The sequence below is a fragment of the Athene noctua genome, chromosome 17 (genome assembly GCF_965140245.1).
Source record: "Athene noctua chromosome 17, bAthNoc1.hap1.1, whole genome shotgun sequence".
NCBI classification, from domain to species: domain Eukaryota; kingdom Metazoa; phylum Chordata; class Aves; order Strigiformes; family Strigidae; genus Athene; species Athene noctua.
The window spans coordinates 3,873,605-3,897,375 of record NC_134053.1 but is presented as its reverse complement, the minus strand read 5'-3'; the positions used below and the strand labels follow the sequence as shown (position 1 = coordinate 3,897,375).

The 23,771-nt window shown below is 36.3% G+C and overlaps 1 protein-coding gene across 7 annotated transcripts in view; it reads left to right on the top strand.

Moving 5' to 3' along the window:
• MPHOSPH9 (M-phase phosphoprotein 9) overlaps nucleotides 1-23,771 on the top strand; it is a 32,241-nt gene that overhangs the window by 2,572 nt on the left and 5,898 nt on the right. For 4 of the 7 annotated variants that reach the window (XR_012634711.1, XR_012634710.1, XM_074921395.1 and 1 more), the window contains exons 2-18: nucleotides 6-138; nucleotides 1,051-1,201; nucleotides 2,582-2,671; nucleotides 5,708-6,228; nucleotides 8,111-8,234; nucleotides 10,514-10,604; nucleotides 11,907-12,013; nucleotides 12,430-12,555; nucleotides 13,353-13,789; nucleotides 14,732-14,890; nucleotides 15,995-16,082; nucleotides 17,135-17,350; nucleotides 18,197-18,244; nucleotides 18,601-18,665; nucleotides 20,437-20,538; nucleotides 22,156-22,293; nucleotides 23,011-23,186. Coding sequence is in view for 5 of the 7 variants with exons in the window: in XM_074921395.1 (XP_074777496.1) it covers nucleotides 32-138; nucleotides 1,051-1,201; nucleotides 2,582-2,671; nucleotides 5,708-6,228; nucleotides 8,111-8,234; nucleotides 10,514-10,604; nucleotides 11,907-12,013; nucleotides 12,430-12,555; nucleotides 13,353-13,789; nucleotides 14,732-14,890; nucleotides 15,995-16,082; nucleotides 17,135-17,350; nucleotides 18,197-18,244; nucleotides 18,601-18,665; nucleotides 20,437-20,538; nucleotides 22,156-22,293; nucleotides 23,011-23,186 (2,746 nt within the window). In the remaining 2 variants the exon portion in view is untranslated. Of the gene's footprint in view, nucleotides 1-5; nucleotides 139-1,050; nucleotides 1,202-2,581; nucleotides 2,672-3,352; nucleotides 3,387-4,511; nucleotides 4,572-5,707; nucleotides 6,229-8,110; nucleotides 8,235-10,513; nucleotides 10,605-11,906; nucleotides 12,014-12,429; nucleotides 12,556-13,352; nucleotides 13,790-14,731; nucleotides 14,891-15,994; nucleotides 16,083-17,134; nucleotides 17,351-18,196; nucleotides 18,245-18,600; nucleotides 18,666-20,436; nucleotides 20,539-22,155; nucleotides 22,294-23,010; nucleotides 23,187-23,771 lie in introns of those variants that run through there. The other 3 variants (XM_074921397.1, XM_074921398.1, XM_074921399.1) reach the window with 3 other exon arrangements.

The window sequence follows — 23,771 nt, the reverse complement described above, 5'->3', positions numbered from 1 at the left end:
TTCAGGGTAACGTCATACTTGGGACTAAGATATGGAAAACTGTGACATGGTGAATACTGTCCAAGAAATCCCTTCATGTTCTGCAGACTCTGATGTCAGAAATACCCACAGCTCTGTCTGTAACTTGAATTGTAACAGGTAATGTGTTGAAGGAATTCATAACAAGTTTTTTTTTTTTTTGTTTTGCTTTGCTTTGTATGCTTTTACAGTAACATCGTTACTAAGTTGAAATAACATTTAATACTCTGCAATATACTTCAGGATTCTTTTACATTGACTGGTACAATTCTTAATGAGAAAAGCCTTCCTGAAAGAACTGTTAAGTCTTCCTCTTAAAAACTCAGTAAATTCCATTCCTTTGTGTCTCTTGGAATGAGGGCGGGGGGGAAACCTGTCTTGGACAAATTGTAAGAGATCATTCTTTGGAAAGATCGAGCATTATGCCGTCATTTGTAGAGAACAACATCTTAGAAAAACTGAATTGTTTTTCTGTTCAATGCCCAAGGTATTTCCAGTGAATAAGAAGGGCAAATACTGACTAATGTTTTAAGTGACCGATTAGGAGAGGTTCTCCTTGGCTAGATGAGAACTACAAGTTGTTTACTGTCTATGTAACTTCTCAAAAGGAGGCAGTAGTCTTGGACTTCATAAATAATTGTTGCACAGAAGCTTGTATCTGTAAGCTTCTGACCTCTGAATCTATGAAGAAGCACGCAGCTTTGATGAGAAGCTGTATTTATTGACATCTGTGCTAGTGAGCAGTAAGCTCTGTGCTGATTATACTGTCTCTCTTGTTGGAAAGCTACTGTGTTTTAGTAGTATGTAAGATAAGAGTGAAGCATGCTGTGGATTCTTTGGCATTTTCTTGAAAAACATCCTCATTCTTATAAACATGTCAGTTTTTTTTTCAGCATGATTTGAGTCACGATGTAAATTAAGTGTATAATTATTTTATGGCAGTATAGCAGATGTAGCATATTATTTTGGCCACTACACTGGACAACTGGCACAATAAATAATTTGAAATGTTTTTTGCTCATGTTTCCCTAGAAGTCCCTCATCCAATCCCAATGGAGTTTCTGGTTACTCAGGGAATACCGGGTCCTCGTTAGTTCCTGGTTCTGTTGAGCTGCTTGCGTCCTTTATGCGAGATATCCAAAACATTGGAAATGCTGACTCAGAAATTGTGAAGAACTGTGAGGTATTTGATGTTAAGGTTTATTTTTTAAAAATTGTATTAATGTATCAGTTTTGCATTTTGGAAGACAAGTCTAACGATGATATAGTTCAGGAGTAAAGATCTATCTATGTATGTGTTTATTCCTCACGATGGGACAAATCCTTTTACAATGCATGAGCTAATCACGTGGATGGATTTTTTATTGCAGTTTTTTCTTAGCTCTTCACTAAAATAAGGAGCCAAGATATTGTATTCTACAATACAGATGTGAATGTTTTTTTTAAAGTTGCGATACTTAAAGATTGTAAGTTTTTGAACTGAAAAATTTAAACCTTTGAAATTGTGGCACCTCAAACTGGTCTGAAGTGATCCTAGAAATTAGAAGTTATTTTTCTAAAAATGGCTCTGTTTTAGTTGAATTATGTATCTATTCTGTTTGTAAAGAAGTACAGATGATTAGTTTGTTTCCTGATTTAAACAACACAAAAATCACAATGTAGGCTCAATGAGCTAATTCTCTCAACCCCCCTTTTTTTTTTTTTTTTAATGTTGTTTTTGTCCTTTTTAATTTTAAATTTTATCATTATTTTTAGTCTCTGTAAGGAACATCAGGTTTCCACACCATGGACTTGTTCTTGCAGAATTTTTGAGCTTTCTGGCTGTGGTCCATCAAACTGTCTCTTGACAGATGCTTAATTCGGGTGCTCTTTAACAGCTCCAAGAAAAAATATAGATGTCTGTCTAGGCACATGCATTCTATGTCCCGTGTCCTATGTATCAAGTATCAAGCTCCATAAACATTAGCATAAAATAGTTTTTAAAATTCATATTTTACATTTTGGGAATCCTATATATTTGATATTTTAAAAAAATTATCTTTCTGTTTTTCACTAAATAGTTATGCATCATGGCCTTTAGCTGGATTGTTGAAGTTTCTTATTGAAGTGAATGGTTCATTGGACGTAGGGATGTTTAATTATCAATTTTAAAATTGCCTATAATTTATTGAACGGGAATCAACTTTTCCAAGATTTGACTGTACCTTCCTGCCACCTGTTTCTACTTTTAAGTAGTTTAGATTTTTTAAAAAATAGAATAACCCTCTTCCCTTGTTGATTTGTTTGTTGGTTTGTTTAAAACCAAACTTAAATTGTAGAGATGTGTTATCTTGCTGTCTAGAAGAGCCTTTTTTAAATGAATGTGTCCATAGTGAGTTGTTTCCATTGATTGACACGATAGGGGATGACATGTATTGTGGGGTGGACAACCATAGCGCTGCTATTAAACTTTGTATTATGTCAACATGTGAGTATAAGACTGCAAAACTATTCTGTAGTTAGAGTTAAAGGTAAGAGATGTATTATGACTGTGATTTAATTATTGTACTTTGTGATTTAATAGACAAGGTGGCTACAGTTACTGAGACTGGTAGAAAAACAATGTCAGGAACAAATAGTTGCCCAGCAAGAGCAGTTCCACCATCAAATCCAAGTAAGTAATGATTTGTTCATGTAGGTAGCTTAGGCTGAATGTTTGTTTTCTCCCCCTCCAGCCCCACTCCCCTCCAAAACAATGCAGTGTGGTCTCTGGCACTCTTTCATTTTCCTGTAAGTATATTCAGTCAGTTAATGGAAGTGGATTGCTGGAATGCCTGTTGGCAGGATGCGTATTTGAGACAGCCATGGCTATTTAACAAAGTAACTGGTAGGAATAATTTCTCAAGTGAAGATTCTTCGATTGTTTGTTTTCAATTGTTTTGTTTTCACAAACATTTGGTTCAGAATACCCACGTGATAATTGGATTTTGTAGGTACAGGCTGTTTTTTATTAACTGTTAGACTGTATTCTTTCTAATTTTGAGACCTCGTAAAGCTTTCTGTCCATTAGAAAATGTTATCCAACTTGTCATTCCCTCATCTAGAAGGTAGATAGCATAGGAAAACATTCACTGTAATAGCTGAACACTTACTTCAGCCTTCAGTTGAACAGTCTCCTTTCTAGGAATGAAAAACAACCCAGGTGAAGATTCACATTTTTTCTGAACTATATCCATTAATATGGAAGAAATGTATGTGTATGTATAAGAGACAGTAATTCTATTAATATATAATGCTTAATATCTTCATCATTTTGGTTGCTGTTTTTCCCTTCCCTTTCTTGATGCCCTAGTAGTAATCAACAGTTCCTGAACTGAATTAACAAAGAGGTACTGTCCTTTTATCCTATCTCCTGTTTCTCCCCCCCGCCTTTTCTCCCCGCTCCCATCTCATTATTTTTGTCCTGCCAGTGTTTCCTTACCCTTTTATTTCCTTTCTCTTACTGTAATGGTTTGATTCACTTGTTGCTAATTGTAGTCTTGAATAATCTGTTGTGTTGGTTTTGCTGGTTTTTGTCTTTCTTAATAGGAAAGGCTACCTCTGCAAGAGTTGAGTTTGTGGTGTCAGCAGGGACTTACTAACTGCATGAATTGCCACACTAAATATAAAATCGACAGCTATAACTTACTTTCAGTTGTATGAGTGCATTAGATGAAATAGATGGATCTGTTCCAAACTTGAACTGCTATGCTGGTGACTTAGTGAAAATACTGAAATACAGGCAAATCAACACGTTCTAATAAGAGTAACAGACAAAAATAACAATCTACTGTTTGGGGTAGAAAAACAAGATGCTGCATTAGCATTGACATGACTCTGAGATAAGGCTTCCTCTGCTGTGTTTCAAGACCAAGTGTGCTTGTAAAAGTATGTCAACATCCATGTGAAAATATGGATCAAAGGCCTTGAGCTGATTTTGGAATCAGTGGGGTCAGTCCTTGGCTTATGTGATTTATACACTAGAAGACAAGTGTGCTAATGCCAAACTATCACCTCCTCTGGGTCATCCTAAAATCAGACTTTATTGAAGAGTATTTAAAAAAAAAAAAAAGTTACCTACAGTCCTCAAACTATAGAAATGTTGTTTTACTGTTCTCAGGTCTTTTCTTCTCTTGGAATTACTTGTGACTGTACAAAGAGAAGTAAAAATGCTATTTAATTGGAATAGTAGCCTTTTGCTTTTCCTGCACGAGGTATTCATGACAAGGATTAAGTGTCCACAGAGAATCTGATCAGTTTGGTTTTTTTTTTTCCCCCTGCGATTCTGTTTCTTTCCTTTTGTTCTCCCTTCCCTACCTTCCTTGACAGAGTGGAATCACAGAATTAAAATGCAAATGATTGCTGCAGTCATGACTGCAAGTATTAACGCAACAAAAAATTTTGTTATGGCAGAAAACTTAATCCTGTTTTGTTTTTGTTGTTTTTTTCCACAGAAAGACTGAGCTGAAATTCAATTGTTAATTCTATTGCAAGTTAATAAAACACAGGAGGGTTGATTCTGACTAGCATTACATGTAGGTTCCTCTGAAATTAAGTCTTATATTTTATTTCTTACTTTCAGAGAACGAATGATTTTTGTTCAATTTGTGCTTTCCACTTGCTACTCATATGTGAGTAATGTACTGTAGTTCTGTGAAAAAAACATTAGCAGAGTTCCATGTTTTTAAAATTATTGCAAGTTCCTTTTTCTTTTTTTTTTTTTTTTTTTTCCCCTGAGGGAATTAGTTTGAAATGTGTTCTTGAAAACATTATATACTCTGGTCTTGTAATGTGTAATAAGAGTTGTGTGCTCATGCAGAGTTCAGTAATTTCAGTATAACTCTGCAGAAGTGCTGATCACTGGCCAAAGGACGTAGCCATGGGCACTAGCATGAGGTGTTTTTGTAGCCCTCGACAAAAGCACTAGTTCTTTCTCAGAGCTGTTTCAATATACCAGTGCACAGCTGTAGAACTTAAAAAAAAAAAAATAATTATATAATATACCAAAATAACTCTTTGTGGGCATTGCAGACTTAACAGTAACCTGTTAAATCTCTTCAAGTCATCTAGTTATAAGTTTGCTCCACTCCATCAGATACCAAAACAATCAAAATGTAAGTCTTTGTATTATATGAACTACCTAAAAACATATTAAATCAGATAATTAAAGTCAAGCTTTATGCAGAAAATCTTACAGAGGTGCATTATTCCTATTAGCACAATAGAGTAATGGTTTGTACTTCCATTAAAGCATCCTTGCAATCTTTAAAAATGTATATCCAAGTTAAAAATTCTTTTAGATCTAAATTTAACTCAAGACTTTTGTCCACTTCTAATGACATACCTTGGTAGTTTACGTTTCTTTAGCTGGCTGGTAGGTAACTCTGGTTCCGAAGGCATGAGGTAAATACACACATGCATGTTTTTTTATATTAATAAATGACTACTGAGACCTGTAAATCACTGCATGGAATGAAGGATTGTTACCATGCACATATTACTGTTATGCACAGTATGCATATATCTACTTTATGCATGAAATGTCTACACATTGAAGAATTTGAGTTATCTGAGAAAGTAATTCTCTCACTAATAAAATGAAGATGCATCAAAATATAAATGTGATTTGTGGCACGATCTCACAGGAATTTTGCCTTTTGTTTTTCTATAGCTGATTCAGGATGAGATAAGGCAGTTAGTGAAATTGCAGACCAGCAATCGGGGTGCCAGCAAGAGCAGAAGTTTGCCTGCCAAGCTTACAGACACTTTTTCATCACTAGAAAGTCAAATGGGGATGCATTCTGAAATCTTTGAAGAAAATGAGTGCATTGCCAATCAACTTCGATCTAATGAAGGAGAAAGTCAGCCAGACGCATCTGATCTGCATCAGGCATGTTTTGCAAATGATGCTTCAATGAATAGTGGGTATGGAACACTTTCTGCCTCTGAACTGAACCCGAGCAAATCTGTTGACACTAACAAGTGCGCAGACTACATGGAGAAACCTCCCCAAAGACAGGAGGATGCAGAAGTATTGCAGAGTGACGCCGTTGTAGCCAGTGTTCAAAATAAAAGAGAACTTTTACCAAAAAAAGTAGAGGACAATTTTTCATCGGGAAGGAATGATATTTTAGTTTTTCCTGCTGAATTTGAACGTAAAGCTGATGAAGCTCAATGTGGAAAAAAACCCAGGTAAGTGATACACTTTCAAAATATGTTAATTTATTGTAGACAGTTCAGTTAACAGCTGTTAGTAACTGCAAACATGTAAGAATTGACTGGAACCTCTTGATTGTAAAAAATACTATGCTGCTTGGTAGATGAAGTTATTTGTTTAACTTAACGTAGGGTATTTGCATCTGCAGTGTTTTTCTGTTGTAGAAAAACGTTAGGGAAAAATACGAAACTACTTTCTTCTGCAAATATGAGCTAAGATACAGTTTGCATGTAGTGTTTATCTGTGCACCAGAATTTTAGGTGCTGATTACCAATTTATATGACTGATGTTTTCCTATTGTGCTCAACCAGTCTTTTATGCCAGCTTATATGTGTGCATTACAAGAATAAATTGTGTCAGGCAGTAGCCAAACATGTTTGGATTTTTCTGTTGGTCTTTTTGGGTGATTTGTTTGTTTTCTGTTGGTTTGTTTTGCTCTATTCAATAGGTGGGTGGATCTGCCAAGATTTTTTTTTTTTTTTTTTTTTTTTTTTTTTTTTTTTTTTTTAAAGACTGGCCAGCTAATTTAGCAATAATACTGACCAAGCACTGCTCTAGTTGCACAGAATTTCACAAAGTACTTTACTCTCCCTGTCAGGCTGGACTGTAATGGCAGTGGCTTGACGTGGCCATAAGGAGATCAGAGGTCTTGTGGGCAGCATGTTGCCTGTGATTCTGTGTAGTAGTTAGCAGAGATAAATGCTTTATTTGAAAATCACAGAATTGTGAAAATGAACTTTTCAATTGCTAGCATGTAATAAAACACAGAACCGACTTTCTTTAGGGGATTTGGTTTGGAAGGGTGTTACCTCAGCATATAGGGTAGACCTCAGGGATAAGTATGTTCTCTTCCTTCCGTCTGTTGGGATTTATTCCAGTTTTCAATTCATGCTGCACAGTCCCATGAGGGTGGCAGCTGCAATTCATGGATTGCTGGGGAGCTTAGAGCTGGAGAAGCTCCGTTCAAGAGTATTTTTCAATTTGAAAAACCTTTCTAAGACAACTTTAAAAGTCATTCATGTATGGGGGTTTTTTTTCCTCCTTTTTATAAAAAATACAACTTTTTTTTTTTCTTTGAAATGGCTTTCTGGTTTGCATTATGAACTCGGTTTGAAGGAAAAAGGGTTCAAACCAAAGTGACATAGTTCAGTTAACCCAAACTGGTTTTTTTGTTGTGTTTTAACTTTTTAGTTGTAACCTTTTTTCATTCTTTCCAGTGTATGTCCCAAACTGGGACAATATCTAGTTTTTCAAAGGGTCACTTTTTTAACAAAATGCGAAAATTGTTTCACATGTATTTCTAAGAAGAATTTCAGGATGTCTCTATTTATTTCTGTTGTTCTGCTTTTTTTCACCCTCTGTTTCCTTCTATATCTTCTTCCCATTTTTTCTTGTCCTTGAAGATTCTCTTAAGTTGGAAACATTCTTACTGTGTCTTAGCTGACATAATCTTTACAACCAGACTGATAATGCAATAAGAAAAACCACTGCATTTACATTCTGGCTTAATTTTGTGGGTTTGGTCAGTATCTGCTTGAATAGGCCAAAAAACAGTTGTCTGGCCAAAAATATGGAGCTCTTTGTTATGATTTTTTTTTTTTTTAAGTAGGAGAACGATTTTGATTGTGAGTGCTGTTCATTAGAACTTTCAGTGATGTTTTTTATTTTCCTTTAAAAAAAAAAAAAGCCCTAAAACATTTCAGCATTTATTACTTCATACTGTTTCTCAAAAAAGCATAAAGGCAGTGGAGTTTTAGTGTATATGTTTCACCTTGAAATGGATTTCTGTAGAGATCATCTGTCCACTGAAGAAGGCATAGGTTCTTAAGGTATATGTGTGTGTTTCTTACCATCTAGTAAATCTTTAACATCATGGGCACAAAAGTTGAAACAAAACCAACCCAAAAGAATACATGCAGAACAAGTATGTGTGAACTCTATGCAAGAAAATGAGCAAGCAAAGAAATTACCCCTTGAGAATGTAAGTCCCTTTTGTTAAATTTTATGATGTTTTTCTAATTTTATTCTTGTCGCTGGTATTTTTTCAGTGTTACGGTGTGTTCTGATTCAGCATGTGCTTTCATACTCAGCTTTAAGCATTTGACGTTGTTCCCGTTCATATGTTTAAAGTTCATGTGGGCAGTTTACTTCTTGGATCATTCTATACTTACTCACATAGCTATTTTAGCTTATTTTACTCTTTGCTTGATTTTTTTTTTTTCTTAATTTACCTAAGTGGCACGTGTGTTTTCCATACAGAGATAATAGTCACATTCTCAGTTGAAGTTTCGGGTCATGGTAATTTATTGTGCCCTCTAATTTTTGGAAGGATCTTTGATTTCAGCTGGTAATGTCTCTTTTAGAACACAGAACTCATTGCGTGTGGAGGCATTAGCCACTTTGTTCAGGAGAGAAAGTATTCTTCCAGATTGGGATTTTAAATTGCAGGGATTTTTTGGTTTAGTTTGATTTGGGCTTTTTCGGTGTTCTCAGCAGTCTCTTATGCTAAAATACAAACATTTGTTTGTGTTTTGTTTTCTTTTTTGGTATTGTTTGTGTAAGAACAGTACATTATTTTATGCCTGTGTAAGACTATGGTTTGAGTAAGTTGAACTACTCCAAGCACAGTTATAGCACTGGTTACTAAAAGTAACCAACCTCCACAATAGACATTTAGGAAATCTAATTAGCTCTTTAGAACCGTTTGTAGTAAAGCCTATGCTGTGACTGCTGAATCAGCTCAAAACCCTATTTTAAAGAAAATTTTGGTTTGCATCCCCACCACATTCTTGAGTTACTAATTGTGTATGTCCACAAATGTGATTATTTTGGAGAGGGAAGTTTAGTCACATACAATACTTCTGATCCAAAAGAATGTTAACGCAACATGACTGTATGAGTAATCATCATACGTGTAACTATGAAGTTTTAGAATTATTTTTCAGTGTATTAATTGTCGCAAACCTCTCTCCTTATGCTATTCTTAAGGAAATAATTCCTGAAAGTCTGTGAATGACTCCACCTACAAGAGAATAGGAGAACTAGCAAATATGAATCACTTGATTAAAGGCAGGGTCTGTTTTCTTTCCTGTGGTCATTTTGAGGGTATCCAGAAAGGGCAAGAGAAGCTGTTTGGACTTGCTCTCTCTAGTCATCTTCCATTGTCAGTGGAAACAAGATGTTACTCTAAGGGGGTATTTCAAACCAGGACTCAAATTTATCTGCTGTGGATTGTCACTTTTCTCTCTCAGCTTTTGAAAATACCTTTATCTTTCTATTCCTTTGTAAGAATTCAGTTGATACCCCTTCGTTTTCCTTTCTTCCTCCTTAGGCAAAGGAGAATACCTAAATAAAAACATTAAGAGGGACAAAATAGCCTTGAGGTGAGATGGTACTTCATGCAAAAACTTGAAAAGCTTTAGTTCTGATTATCTTTCTTTCTTACTTTTGTTAACTCAGTGGTTACTATCCTGTTTTAATCCTCAGTTGTATGAGCTGTATAAATTTGCCAAGTATGACTGTTAAGCTGCTGTAATGGAACAAAATGCCCTAAGAATGGTAGAAAAGAGCAATGCAAGATGAGCATTTTAAAGCTAGCTGTCCTTACTCAGTTGCTCTCGTGTCGCTGTGTTATATCGATGACATTTCTTCCTTTCATTAAGGAAGAGGGAAGTTATAGCAGATCTTAAATGATGTTAATTTTTTTCCAGTTGTTGGTCCCACCCTTTTGAAAGTTGTTTCTGTATTTAGCTGGGGAGATTGCTTAGGAGGTTTGCAGTGATGAGAAGAAGGATATGTAGTATCTTCTCTATCTGAGATGGTAGTATTTACCTCCAGATTTGTGGTAGGTGGAGTCATAGCAGCTGAATATAAGAAATTCCATGATGAGGAAAGAGTAACACTTATTGGTAAGTCATCTCTCTATATACTTACATCTCTTAAGGAGCAAGAAAATTGAGATGACTGTCCAAAATGTGTGATTTTGTAACAGTTAATCTCAAAAATGCTCCAAAGCACACAGGCACATGATTTAGAAAATACCAGTTTGAATTGTGGGGCTTAGCTTAGTTCCCCTTTTGACTGATTGCCCTGAATATAAATCGTGTAGGTTTGGATCATGCTGTATAATCAATTTTAATCTTTTTGCTTAAAAAAACTAATAACATTTACATGCAATTTAAAAAAATTGTGTCCTTGATTTTTTTTTTTTTCATGCCTTGAGGTTTTCCTTATAAATTTGTTTTTCCTTTGTAATTTTAGACAAACCTTACTGATGCTGCTTTGCCACCTTACACTTTTTACCTCAATCAACCGAATGAAAGTCCAAATTCCGTAGTGTCTGAAGCTTCAGGTATAGTTACTTTCTTGTAGTTTTCTTTTCCTTTTCTTTTGAATTCTTGTTTTTTAAAACTCTTACTAGAACATATCTCCAATAACTTTGGAGAGGTGAGGAGGGTTTGAGCGCCAACAAACTATTAAACTTTGATATAGCATAATTCTGCTTTTCTTGCTCTTGAGTTTCAAACTGATGGTACCTCCTGCCTATCACTGCTGGCAGATGTAGGGCATGCAGTAATTTTTTCATTCAAATTTCTCAGCATTTCAAAGCTGAGCTTTATGTTTAAAACTGCTTCATAATGTAATTGCTATTAAAACCATGGTGAAGGTATCAAATGGTCTTTCAAATATTAGCATCATTGGTCTAGTAATCACAGGAGTGCATGGTAATAGAGGCACAATTCCTGTAAGCCAAGGGCATGAGTCAAAAATTGTATGACTAGATAAGAACAAAATAATGCAGCACGTAATGTGGTGACTCTTTAATTTGGGGGGGGTGGGGGTGCATTTTTTTTGTGTTTTGGTATAGTTTTGCTTTTGTTGTTCAGGTGTGTGTGTGAGCTGTGATTGGTGGTAGGTTTTTGGGGGTTTGGTTGGGTTTTTTTGGGCTGTGTGTGTATGATTTGGGGTTTTGATTTTGTGGTTTTTTTTTTTTTTTTTTTTTAAAGCCAACAACTAATTTGCATATTTTGATCACAACAGGGAGGATTCATTTCAGTAACAAACAGGGGCACAGAGATGCAGCCCTACAAACTGTGTATATTTATTGCTTCTTCACAACCCATTGAGAGAGGGACACATACAAGAAATTGAAGTGGGGTTGAGACTGTGTCTGTTCCTCTTGTGCCATCCTCTTAGTCCTGGTAGTCTGTCTTTTTGCATGCTACATAATGCTGTTGAGTACCAAACTGAAGAGTTTGTAGTATCAAGTAGCTGTCTAGGATTACTCCTTGAGTAGTACAAGTTTTAGGCGTTATACTGGAGTTGGTAGAAATATAAAAGTTTGTGGTAAATGAGGATTTGTTCCTTGAACACCGAAGAGTAAATCTGTGTTTTCACTGATTTAGAGCTTTTGTTACTGGTGCCATGTGATGTAATACTGATTGTGTTGCTTGTGCTTTGCATTCAGGTCTTTGTAACTTCTGGTAACAAACGCTTTAGTGAGATTCTTACGCAATAGGTGCAAATAACTAATACAGTGCTCTTGTTAGCTGATACAGTAACATCTTACTAGTCGATTTTGGCATTCCTGTTCTATAAATGTGAGCTTGAAATTTGTAATTTTTTTTTTTTTTTCATTGTTTCTTTTTATCAGGACTTTCGTACTGGAAACTAGATGAAAAGGAGATGTATCACTCTTTACCAGGCAATTTCATAAGCAAGTTTGCTGATATTTTCTCCACAGAAGTATCACCAGATCAGGTAAACTTTGCACGTGTTTTGAAAGTTATCTTAGAGTTGCTTGTCACCTTTGCTTTTTTCTATAGTGGAAAGAATCAGCCCTCCAGAAGGTAACTTTTCAGTGAAAACTCTTTTGTTAGCTCAGTTTCTGTTCCTTCATTATTCATTTACCCCTGCTAAAGTCACTTGGGATTTATTGACACTTCTTTTGTCGTTTAAAAGAAATAGTGCCTATAAGAGATGAAGAGAGACTAACTAGTATATTAAAGGTGTATGTGCCTCATTAAAGACCCTTTTAAAATTTGGGCGCATTAAATAAAGCTGCCTTCTGTTCTGAACTGATTCATTAGCTAAACCCACCCTACAACTTGTTTATCTATATTGGGGATGGAGGATTGTGTTCAGAAAAACTAATATAGCAATTTTTCCTCTTGAAGTTGTCTTCTGCTGATGAAACGAAGCTATCATCTTTGAAGGATATTTATCATAAAAGACAAAGGGAGAACAAGCAGCTTCCAGACCAGAATTTTATGCCATCCTCCCAGCCAAGTCACCCACCAGAGGTAACATTGATTTCTTTCCATCTGGGTTTGACAGGTTACAGGCTGGTTTCACATTAATTGGCCCCTGCTGCCACCTCCAGTGTTACGCTGGAACAGCAGTTCGTGCAGCCGGGCGATGAACCAGACTGGGAAGGGATCCAGCTGAAAAGAAGCTCTAAGAGTACCCTGGGTAAACAAGCACCTTGCTGCTCAACCTTGAGGATGGTGCAGGGATGAATCTGCTTATGCTGAGGCTGCAGCTGATGAAATGCACGTGGAACTGCAGTCACAGAAGCAGGCTTTTCTTACTACTTCCCACGAGGCAAGTTATTTCCACCCATGAAACAGAAGGGCACAGGTTGTGGAAATATTCTTTGTCATATCTGTTTCTTTATACAGCTTTCAGTCTTGTACAAAATCCGGTAATGATGGCTACTATGTGACTATCTTGTTTATATAATCCTTGAAGTGATTTTTGCAACTGTACAAAGTCATTGTTTTGACCTACAAGCAGACATCATAGTCCTTTGATTTACATAATTGTCTAGAAAACCTGTGAAATTTCAGCTAGAGATATTGGATATGTCTTTTATTCTCAATGGAAACTTAGAAGCTGAAGTTGCAGACGTTGGGAATGTGTATCATCATCTAAGCTGTTACAGGTCCCTTCATCTTGCTTGTCTCTACCAAATGCTTGTAGTAATATTCAGTATCATTCCTGCAATATATGCTATGGATTACTAATGTCTTCAGGTAAACTTCATTTACAAGAACAAAAGTTAAATCACAGTTTTTTAACATTATAACTTATTGTCTAGATCTTGACATTGGACCCTACCCTGCATATGAAACCAGGTCAGCAGAACCCAGGACGCTGTTTTATCAATATTCCTGAAGACACTACTCCTTTTTCTCCAGACTCTATGGCGGAGCCCGGATTTTCAAGTCATTGTGACACAGACTCTTTTTCACAGACAAGTAATTCATCTCAGTTAGATGATTCTCCAAAATACCCTGCCAGCAGCAGAGCTGTGCATTTGGACCTCTGGAGAAATCACCCATTCCAAAATGAAAACAAGACCAGCTCTCCCTTTCCAATGGCATATGTGGATGCTAATAATGATAAATTAGTCAACACTGAGGAGGAAGAAACACTGACTCTAACTCCATCTTCTATTACTCAGTGTGCTGACAACAGTTTGCCAGAATATAGTCTTTCAGTGACATCTGTTGAAGATCCTGTGATAATGTCAAAGTAAGGTTTTTTTTTTTTTTTCCTTTTACAAAGGTCGTAGAGTTAGTACTTTCATGAAAGAAGTGAAACTTAACAATACTAGTAAGACAAACAAAATATGTGAATTCTCTTTGCTTAGAATGTAGCTGGATATTGCTGCTTTTTTTCCCCCCTTTTTCCTAATTCTTTTTTCTCCCCTGAAGTACAGATGCATATAAATAGAACAGTCATTTTTCACTTCTTACAGTTGTCTGTCTTTAGACTGTACTGCTTAATCTTCTTTAAACCACACTGTTTAATCTAAGGCACAATATTTGTGCTCTGTCTTCCTCGGATGTCAAAGGTTTAACTGGAAGGCAAAACCATTTCCTATGTTTTAATGCTTTGGCTATTTGTATATGTTTAAAAACACATCCTTCATAGGCTGTATGAGGGAATTAATTTCAAAGTTCAGAGAAGTTCAGAGTTCTGTGGGGTGTCTTGTTTTCCTATTTAGTGTCAAATGGTGGGAGAAGCACAGGATTACTGCACTCAGGAAAAATAAATATCCCCATTCACTATTGAAGCTCATGATTTGCACATCAACAAGCAGATGTGATATAAACTCCATGTGTGAGGGTTTATGTAGGGGTCACGGTTTCAAGATAGTTTAGTATTTGGGTTTCCCTGATTTAATTTTGCATGTGTAGTGTCTAGTGCCTAGCAAAGGAGAGAAGAGAGCGTAAAGCTTTGTATTGTATTTGTATATATTATTAGTTTTTGTATTAATATGAAGACTGCTATGCAAGCCTTAGGTGTCTGACATAAATCCCTTCAATGAAGCTTTCTTTGCTTTAATTTGAATGCAACAAAGTTCTGTAAGAGAGAAATGTAATGCAGAGCTCATGATGTGTGAATGAATACAGTGGAGCATGGTCATGTGAATAGCTGGAAATTTTTTTTGTTTTTTAATTTTGAAAATAGGATTAGGCAGAACTTGAGGGAAAAACATGCTCGACACATAGCTGATCTACGAGCTTACTATGACTCTGAGATACATAGCTTAAAACAGCAGCTAGAGGCAAGCCATAAAGCTGCTTCATCTGAAGACTTGAAGAAAATCAATCAAAATCTTGCTGACAGGTACTGTTTGTCCTTACTTGTTCACTTCCTCCTCTGCTACACGGTATTCTTTGCAGTTTAAAAACTGAGTATGCTTGTTTAGAGTATCTTGAAACGTTTATGCCACTCTTCAGTTCTGAAGATTTCATGCATCTGTGATGCTAATATTTTCCTATTAAATATAAATTTTGTGTTATTTAATGCAGCTGTTTAGGATTGGTTTAAAATTTTTGTTAGGCAGCAAGTGTGATGTTTGGGCCAGAGGTCTTGTTTGACCTGATTTTTGCAGAAGCCAGTAAAATTTCTGCTCAAGAAAGGCTGTCAGGCAGAGGTAGTCCTAGTTCATAATGGAACTATCTCTGTGGCAAGATAGTGCTCGCCTGTCATGCTGGGGAACATCATCCTTCTTTACCTGTCATGTCAAAACTACAGATGATATAGAACCAGTGTTGAATTCACTGGCAGCTTTATAAAGCTGATTTGTCAGTCAGTGCTCTTTGATCAGATATTACTACTGGAGTCTGAGTGCCTCACCTATAGATTCCATTAGATATAGCTTGAATGTTTGCTAGATGTAGAAATTTGATGTGATTTGTCTCTAATTATTGCCAGTCAAAATACATATTGCAAATTTAAACAGCTAAATATTTTACAAAATCTAAGCCCTTCAGAATAATTGAAAAAGTGTCTGGGTAGCTGGGACTCTTCAGGACTTATCTTCCAGCACTAGGTGTGTTCTAACTATTAGAAGTGACTTCTGAGCAGTCATTTATTGAGTTCAAGAAGCTTGTGATCCGATTTTGGTCATTAATTATCACACAGCAGCGTTAATTAGCTGTAGTAGAACTCTGCTCTGGTGCATCTCAGCTGCTTTTGGTTCAGCAGCTCTTGGGCTCTGAGCCATGCGGAGTATCTGCCCGTGTTCCCAGTTTGCTGCTTGCTCACTGTGAGCATCACCGCCCTCCCCAACAGAGACTGGGGGCTCGCTGCCGTGGCAGAAGGCCAGGGGAGGAAGTCACAGCCCCCCAAAATTCATAAGGATGCTTGAGGAAAGAAAGAAGGCTCTAAAATGTAGATTTATCTTGAAATTTCAAGAGATTTTGGTAATCTCTGTGTTCTAAATAGGTGTGACCAATTAGATGCGGCTCTGAATGAAGCAAGTGCTCGCATAAAAGCCCTTGAAAATAAGAATAATATGCTAGAAAAGCAAGTGGTAAGTATATGTTCTTAAATCAAGTTGTCTTTTAACTAAAAGGGTAAGAGAATGCACTTGTTTGTTATTAAGCTGATCTGTGTTTCTGTATCTTTCTCTTTTATTTTCATCCTTTCTCCTTAATATATGACATCAGCCAAAAGTCACACCAGTGACAGACTTAGCTGAGTTTAAGACTCCCTGCTTGAATCATTATCATTTTGACTTAGGAACAACCTCTCCAGGTTAGCAGGGATCAAACAAAGTTTAAGAGTGAAATATTGTGATGTCTTTATGATGTTTCTCTTTAGATTTATTTTTTAAAAAATTTCTTTTAATTTTTTTCTCTTTGATTTCTTATTAGAGCTGTGATAAGAGCAAACCTCATCTGCACCGGGGCAAAAATATTCTCTTTATATGAAGGAAATGGCCTCAAGTTGTGCCGGGGGCAGTTTAGATTGGATATTAGGAGAAGTTTCTTCACCAAAAGGGTTGTCAGGCACTGGGAACAGGCTGCCCAGGGAAGTGGTTGAGTCCTCCCTGGAGGTATTTAAAAGGCTTGTAGATGTGGTGCTTAGGGACATGGTTTAGTGGTGGTCTTGGCAGTGCTGTCTTAACAGTTGGACTCGATCTTAAAGGTCCTTTCCAACCTAAATGATTCTGTAATTCTGTGCTTATACAGTCTTTCTGGCTAGGTCAGACCAGTTTGCTAATGACTACATAGCTGCATTTATTGGTCAAAGAAACAGGACACTTTGTCATGAAAGTTAAGACACCTGGAGAGATTAATTCATTCCACCTTCTTTTTAGAGATTTTTCTATGCTTGGAAGCAAGACCATCACCTGGGATTAGAGGCCTAACATCTAGATATTTTAAGTCCTATAAAATAAATACATATTTGGGGGTTTTAGTCTTAATTTCTATTATACATCACAGAAATGAGCAAAAAGCTTGTTTAGTTCATATACAGGTGTACCCTTGTCTTTTATTTAGATGATTTTAGATTATGCTTTGTACTGAAACAAAAAAATCTGCTGGGTAAGCATTATAATGAATGTTTTTTCTCCTACAGGCAGAGTGGAGAGAACGCTTTTATGCAGTCAGTAATACTTCCAAAGTTTTGCAAGAGCGCATTGAAGAAATGCGCACAAATAATAAAGAGAAGGATAACACTATCAGTCGACTAAAATCGAGGCTTAAAGATCTAGAGGAAGCCTTTGAAAAGGCTCACAAGTTATCTGATAATAAAAATACAAGGCTAAAGGAAGAAAATAAAATGTTTCAAAATGTAAGTAAGAAAGTGAGCGAAGTTGCACAGCGTGTTATGAACGCAGCAAGTCCTGGGTGCTTTGGAAAACTACTCAGGGTTTACTATTGTAATGTTTTAATGCACAACTAAGAACAGAAATTATTCAGCGGACTACTTAGCAGGCTAGGTGTTGGGTGATACTACAGACCTAACAGATATTTAAAACCAGTTATTTAAGGCAGTAAGTGTGTACTGATGTGATAACATTTGTCATAGTGTCTCTGGTATTTTATTACTTTATGGACTATTCATTTTACTTTTAGAGATATTACAGGAATTTATTTTTATTTTAGAAAGTTATTTTTTCCTCTCAAGGTTAGTGGGGATGAACCAAATCTTTCATAAGTCATCACAACTTGCTAAAACTGTTAATTGTGTATGATTTTAGACTGAATCAAAGGAACTGTTTCTTTATGGAATGTTTGTGTTGCTTTACGGAATGTTTAAATGGATTGGCAAAATGGGTATTAGGTGGAAAAGCTCCCCCACACTTTAACTCCTTTTTTACAATTAAAATTTCAAAATACAAAGCTTTAAAGTCAGCGAGGAATTTTACTGGTTCATTCAACTCCCTCTGTTTCTTTAGAGATAAATCATTTGAAAATTAGAAATGCATTGTGTAAGTAGCTGTGTCTCCTCTTGTCCTGCCTATAACTTTTTTCAATTAGGAGATGCTAGAACTTAACAAATACTATTAAAGTACACTATCTCCTGTAGTGCCTCTGCATATGTTAGACAAGCAGTTTAGATAATTTTACAGCAATGAGCAAAACTGTCAATTTGATCTCAGTGTGAGTTTGTGTGTTCTTTTTTTTGTTGTTTTAGCTTTTAGGAGAATATGAGTCCCTTGGAAAAGAACATGAAAGAGTAAAGGTAAGTGTGTGCTAGTTAAAGAAACAAACATAAAAAATATGTGATAATGTGCCACAGAATTAACTGAATTAAGTATTTTGCAAAAGATCAAATGGAAAGATCCAGATTTATTTTAAGTGATAGCTGCTGATTACATCTTCAGAGCCCTGGAGGGAAGTTTGGACTGTGTTGTTCTCCAGTCATAGACAGCAAAAATACTGCAAAGACAAAGCCAAAGAAATTTAATGGACCTCCTTGTCAAATAGGAAGGTGTATTTAATGTATTGTTTTCAAGACTGATGTGGAGTTACTTGTTTTTCTTTTAATACATTTCTGTAGTTTCTAGGATTTTTACTTTTTTCCTTGTGTACTTGTAGGATACATTAAATACAACTGAAAACAAATTGCTTGATGCAAACACGCAGATTTCTGATTTGAAAAGGTAAATGTGAAACTGTCTTACTACTATTTTAACAATATGAAATATAGACTATGGCCTAAACATTTACTCCTAGATTATGAAGGCTGTAGATCTTGCAAGTTTAATTACATTTATGTTGCTCTGTTACTTTGTACACCTATAAAAATTTTGTTATTTTAGGATATGTGTGTTTTCTACTTGCTCAATCACAACATCTTCCAGTGGGATGTAATGAATTGCTTCCTTCCTGAGGGTTGTCACTCAGCTGGCCCAGCCAGTCCACTGCTCAAGCTTTTACTGCTGCAGTTCTCTCAGGAACCCCCATCTTCAGCTAACCAGTCTCTGTTCTGGTTTTCAGGAGCGAGGATGCTGACAGGAGTTTGCTGTTCAAGATTATGGCTCCTAGGCATGAATAAAGGGCAGAAAGGTGTGCCACGTATAGAGCAGGAATAGTATCTCCTGTGGATGTCCCTCATGCTACCTGAATTTATTTTTTGGTTGGAAGAGCAGAAATCCATTTTGCTTTATACTTTCCGGGTAGGCCCTAGTCAAGATGTATGTGACCATCAAGGGGTTTACAGTTCTAAACATATCCTCTAGTTTGGGATTTGTCAGCTGCTCCTTGTCAAAGGTGTTAAACAGCACTTTCTCGGGAAATTCTGGAGAGGTGGGAGGAGAGAACATCTGAGAGGGCTCTAGGTCAGGCAGTACAGACCTGTAATGAGGTGATGTTTCATGTCATTCATCTCCCTTTGAACTTCTTTTGTGGGTATGTGTTGCTGTAATTTCCTTTTATGTTTTTATACGAGCAGCTGAAACGCAGACTGTTAGGAAGATTTTTTTTTTTTTTTTTTTTTAAATGCGTGTGTTTTGATGATTCTTCTAGAAATGGGGCTACAAGTTTCACCTCAAAATTGATTCCAAATATCATTGCCACCACGCATTAACCTCTGCACGGTCTTCAGCCAAAACCAGAAAAATAGCAAATGTGATAGGAGATGTCACAGTCCTGTTCTTTGCTGCTCAGATCACCTGAATTTTTCAAGAAGAATAGAAAGAATGAATAGGAAGAATTAAAGGAAAGAATAAAAGGAAGCCAAAACCACTCTGCCTTCAATTTTTATTGGGACTGTTGAGGAAATGAAGATAGTGTGAAGGACAGTTCAGCCAAGTATTTGTATTGGTGCTTCTGTTTTTTCCTGCATGATTCTCAGTGCTGTTAGCTAGAGATCACTCCAGACTGGTGGAATTGTAGTGGAAAAGGAGAGATTATTTGTTGTTTGGTTTTTGTTTTTTTTTTTTCATATCCGGCTCCAAAAACCTGTATTTCTGTTCCCCAAGTGGGGAATGCCTAAGACTGTGCTGCATTGCCAAAGGGCAATGAATATGTGGACTGAAGTATGTGGGAGAGAGGAAAATCACATGAAGAGCCTGAGCAGCAGATTGGTGGAGTTACCTGAGTGACATGCAGTAGAAGGAGCCACACATTAAATCCAGAGTCAGGGTGACCTTTGTAGAAGTACATCATTTCAAGGAGGAAAGTTCGTTCTTTGTTTCCCCCAATCCCTCTGAGGTGAATGCTTTGATCCACAGCACTATCTCCTGGTCCTGTTTTTCTAGCTAGGTTACCTAACTTAACTTAAAATTCAAATACTTAGATAAAAACGTAGTAGTTACTCTTGTTCTTCTGCTTCACCCGGGATATCTGAATAAAAATGAGTAAACTCCAAGAAATCTGTTATATTGTTTATGTAATTTAAGTCATAATGCACCTTTACTACTTCCACATTAGGACAATTTCAAAACTTGAAGCTCAGCTCAAGCAAGTAGAACATGAAAATATGATGAAACTTCGCCATATTACTGAAAATCGTTTAAGAACCTCTTGTGCCAAGTAAGTGAATATTCCAACGATGTGAAAAAAGGTCATGTGTGTTAGAATACTTTTTAATGTGTTTTGGCTAAAAATGGATCAAGATGATGTCAGTCTGTAGGCTAAAGTGGATTAAAACCATGTGACATAATCCAGAGACTTCACATGACAAGAAATTATTAAAACCAAATAAGTACTTTGGATAATGTATGTGTGACTTGCCAGACTGTCTGTAGACTTTTCAGATGAGTATTTGATAAGTCTCAATTGCTCAGCTGAATAGGGATTCCCATCCTCAACAAAGATCTTGGGAATAAAATTTAATAGTCCAATTAGACAATGGAGTTTTTCTTTGTGTCTTTGTCATTGATTTGAAAGGCTGATTACTCCCTTTTTATGTTTCTGAATATAGTTTGTACAGGTATCCTGAGAGTAGAGTGGAAGTTCAATTAGAATTCATACTCTAGTTTGAATTGTGAATTTACATGAAGGAAATTAAAATTGACAAGTTGGCCTGTGTTCTGGTTTGTGGGTTGGGGTTTGGTTTTGGTTTTTTGTTTTTTGTTTTTTGTTTTTTTTTTTAATGTTTTGAAGACCTGAAAAGCTTTGTCCCTCTTCAGTTTTTATTAGTTATGGCTTCTTTGGTGTCTCTCCCAGTTCAGCAGTGATGCTGTGAAGCACAAAAGTGATAATGTGTTTTGTGGATGTCAATTTGTATATATTGAACAGCAGTATTTTTTTCTGGGAGGGGATCAGATTTTTGGTTACTGTGAAGATGCAAGTAGTATAGGACAGGGACAGATTTCTGTTTAGACATATTTTAATATTTATGAACAAGATCCCTCAACAGTGAACAAAAAAAAGGAAGACCATGTGCATCAGGGAGGAGGATGTAAGAGCCAGTATGGATTTGGAAGTTACTCTGTCCCTAACTGATCTCCAAGGCTCAAAGAAAGTCTCCTTCCAGTTGAATGCACAGCAGGGCAGATCTACAGAATAGTAGTTACAGTTCATGGCCTGTGTAAACAAGAACCCTTTTTTTCCTAATTATCATTAGTTTCCTGTGTGTAAAAATCACATTTTTCTTTTGATATTTCAAGATAATAAAGATAAGCATCAATGAGTATATTATTATTAGTTAATATTTATCACTCTCAGGTCGTCGACAGAGACTTTTTCTTGTTTGAGTTGTTTGGGTTTTTTTATTTTTCAAACAAATGGTGTCAAAAGGAAAGCTGGGGTCAGATTCTCTGAACTTGGAGTAAACTACAGCAAAATGTTTTTGTTTAATTAGTTGAGAACTACTTGTTCCCCAAACCTCTGTCTGAGTGAGCAGCATTAAATTACAAGAAGCTCTTTGTGGAGTTCTGCATTCTGAACTCCATACACACATACATATTGTGTAATTTAGACCGAAGCCTCCACATACAATTTTTAAAAAAAAATATTTTACTTCACAAACATGTTTTTAAAATCGGTTATTTTTCCACAGTATTTACAAGTTTATTGCATATTTCTTGTTATATTCTGTTTAATTAGAATAAATAGCTGGATTTTCTTAATTTTTTTTCTTAAAGAAAAAAAAAAGAGAAAAAATTCCAAAGCCTTTCATAATTTTGAAATTTTTTGCTCCTATAGCAAGTTGGCAACTCCTGATGTCAGCAGGCGGAAGTGGTTGATACCAGGAGCAGAGTATTCAATCTTCACTGGCCAGCCTTTGGAAGTTCAGGAAAGCCCCAAGGATAACAGATTAGAAGAAACCTACATTCCTTCTAGGTGAGTTGGTTTCCTTCAGTCTCCACTATGATGTAAAGTTGAACACTTCTAAAAATAGCTGTATCCAGAATTGACTAGATTCATATTTTTAGATTTTTGTGCTTGTTGAGTTCTAAAAGAAATTTCTCCATATTGTAGATGCTATACAATTCCTTAAAACCAAAACATCTTTCTTCCTTCACTAACCTGCTATGAAGCAAACAGCAGCAGCTTTCAGTACCTTCCCTGAAATATCAGACAGCTTCAACTGCATCTTGCACTGCTGGCTTCCCACTTCCCATGTCTGTGTCCAGCTCCACCCCGAGTTTGGACACAGTGTGCTGTGTTGTACTGGATGTGAGCTGTAGCAGCTGGCTGCAGCCTTCCTCCAGGGTGAAGCTCCAGGTGTAATTGAGGGTATAATTTCTCAGTAGTTTGATTTCTTCCTCACAAGCTCCTAAAGCCTCTGTCAGGATGTATTTAGTACTAAGAACATGTCTAATCACCAAATTTAACTCACACTGTTCAACATTAGATTCTTGAATGGGCTATAATGCAATCCTCTGAGGTTCTTGGCTGAAACTAAAAATCACTCTTAAAATTCATGGTTTGATGACTGTAAATCCCAAACTAAATTTTTCCAGTTTTTTGTTTATTCAGCTAGTATTTGGATATAGGAAATACAGTAAAAAAACCTTGATCCTTTTTTTCCCCTCCACTTCCTCATGTTCTTGTAAGGCACCATTCTCCTCCTGAAAAAGACTCCTCACAAGAAGACTCTTCAACAAACACAATAGAAAAGAAAGAAAATGACATGTCAGAAGCACCAATTATAAAAGCCTTTAAAGAACTTGAAGAAAGAAAAGCATTTAAGGATTGGGGTACACAGACAGAAAAAGAAGACTCATCAGCTAGTAACTTTTGTTTTTATATTCCTGAACTTGTCTTTACTGGCTTTTCTTTGTTTGCATGTCTTTTGGCTTTGTTATTCTCAGCATTAAAGTCCATCAGGCTTGAGTGATGTGATAAAAAGAGTTTTAGCATGCAAACTTCTGGAGTTTTCCCAAGAAAATTCAAAATGATATAGTGATTTGTTTGAAACAGGGGGAATGCAAAGGTTGCTGTTAGGTCTCAAGCTAAAGAGTAGTTAGTGTCATTTTTCTAAGAATATCTAAGTATTTATAAACAGTTAATGGGGCTCTAACAAAGCTCTGGCTGGTTGTACATCCATTTTAGTGTTGTCCTCGTGGTGTTGTGTCGGAATGTTAGTAAGAAAGCTGGCATGTGTACTGTAGGACTGTACTGAGCTGTTCTAACAACACTGATGTAGGAAGCCTTGTAGTTAGAAAACATAGAGTCTCTCTCAGATGCTTATGTTCTTGGTTTAGGCAGGTACACAAACCCTCTTTCCCAAAAGATGCTTTTGTCCTGCTTTCCACTGTCTCTTTATTAAACCAGTGTTATTTAGCAGCATTTCTCCCCCACACACTACAAAGCAT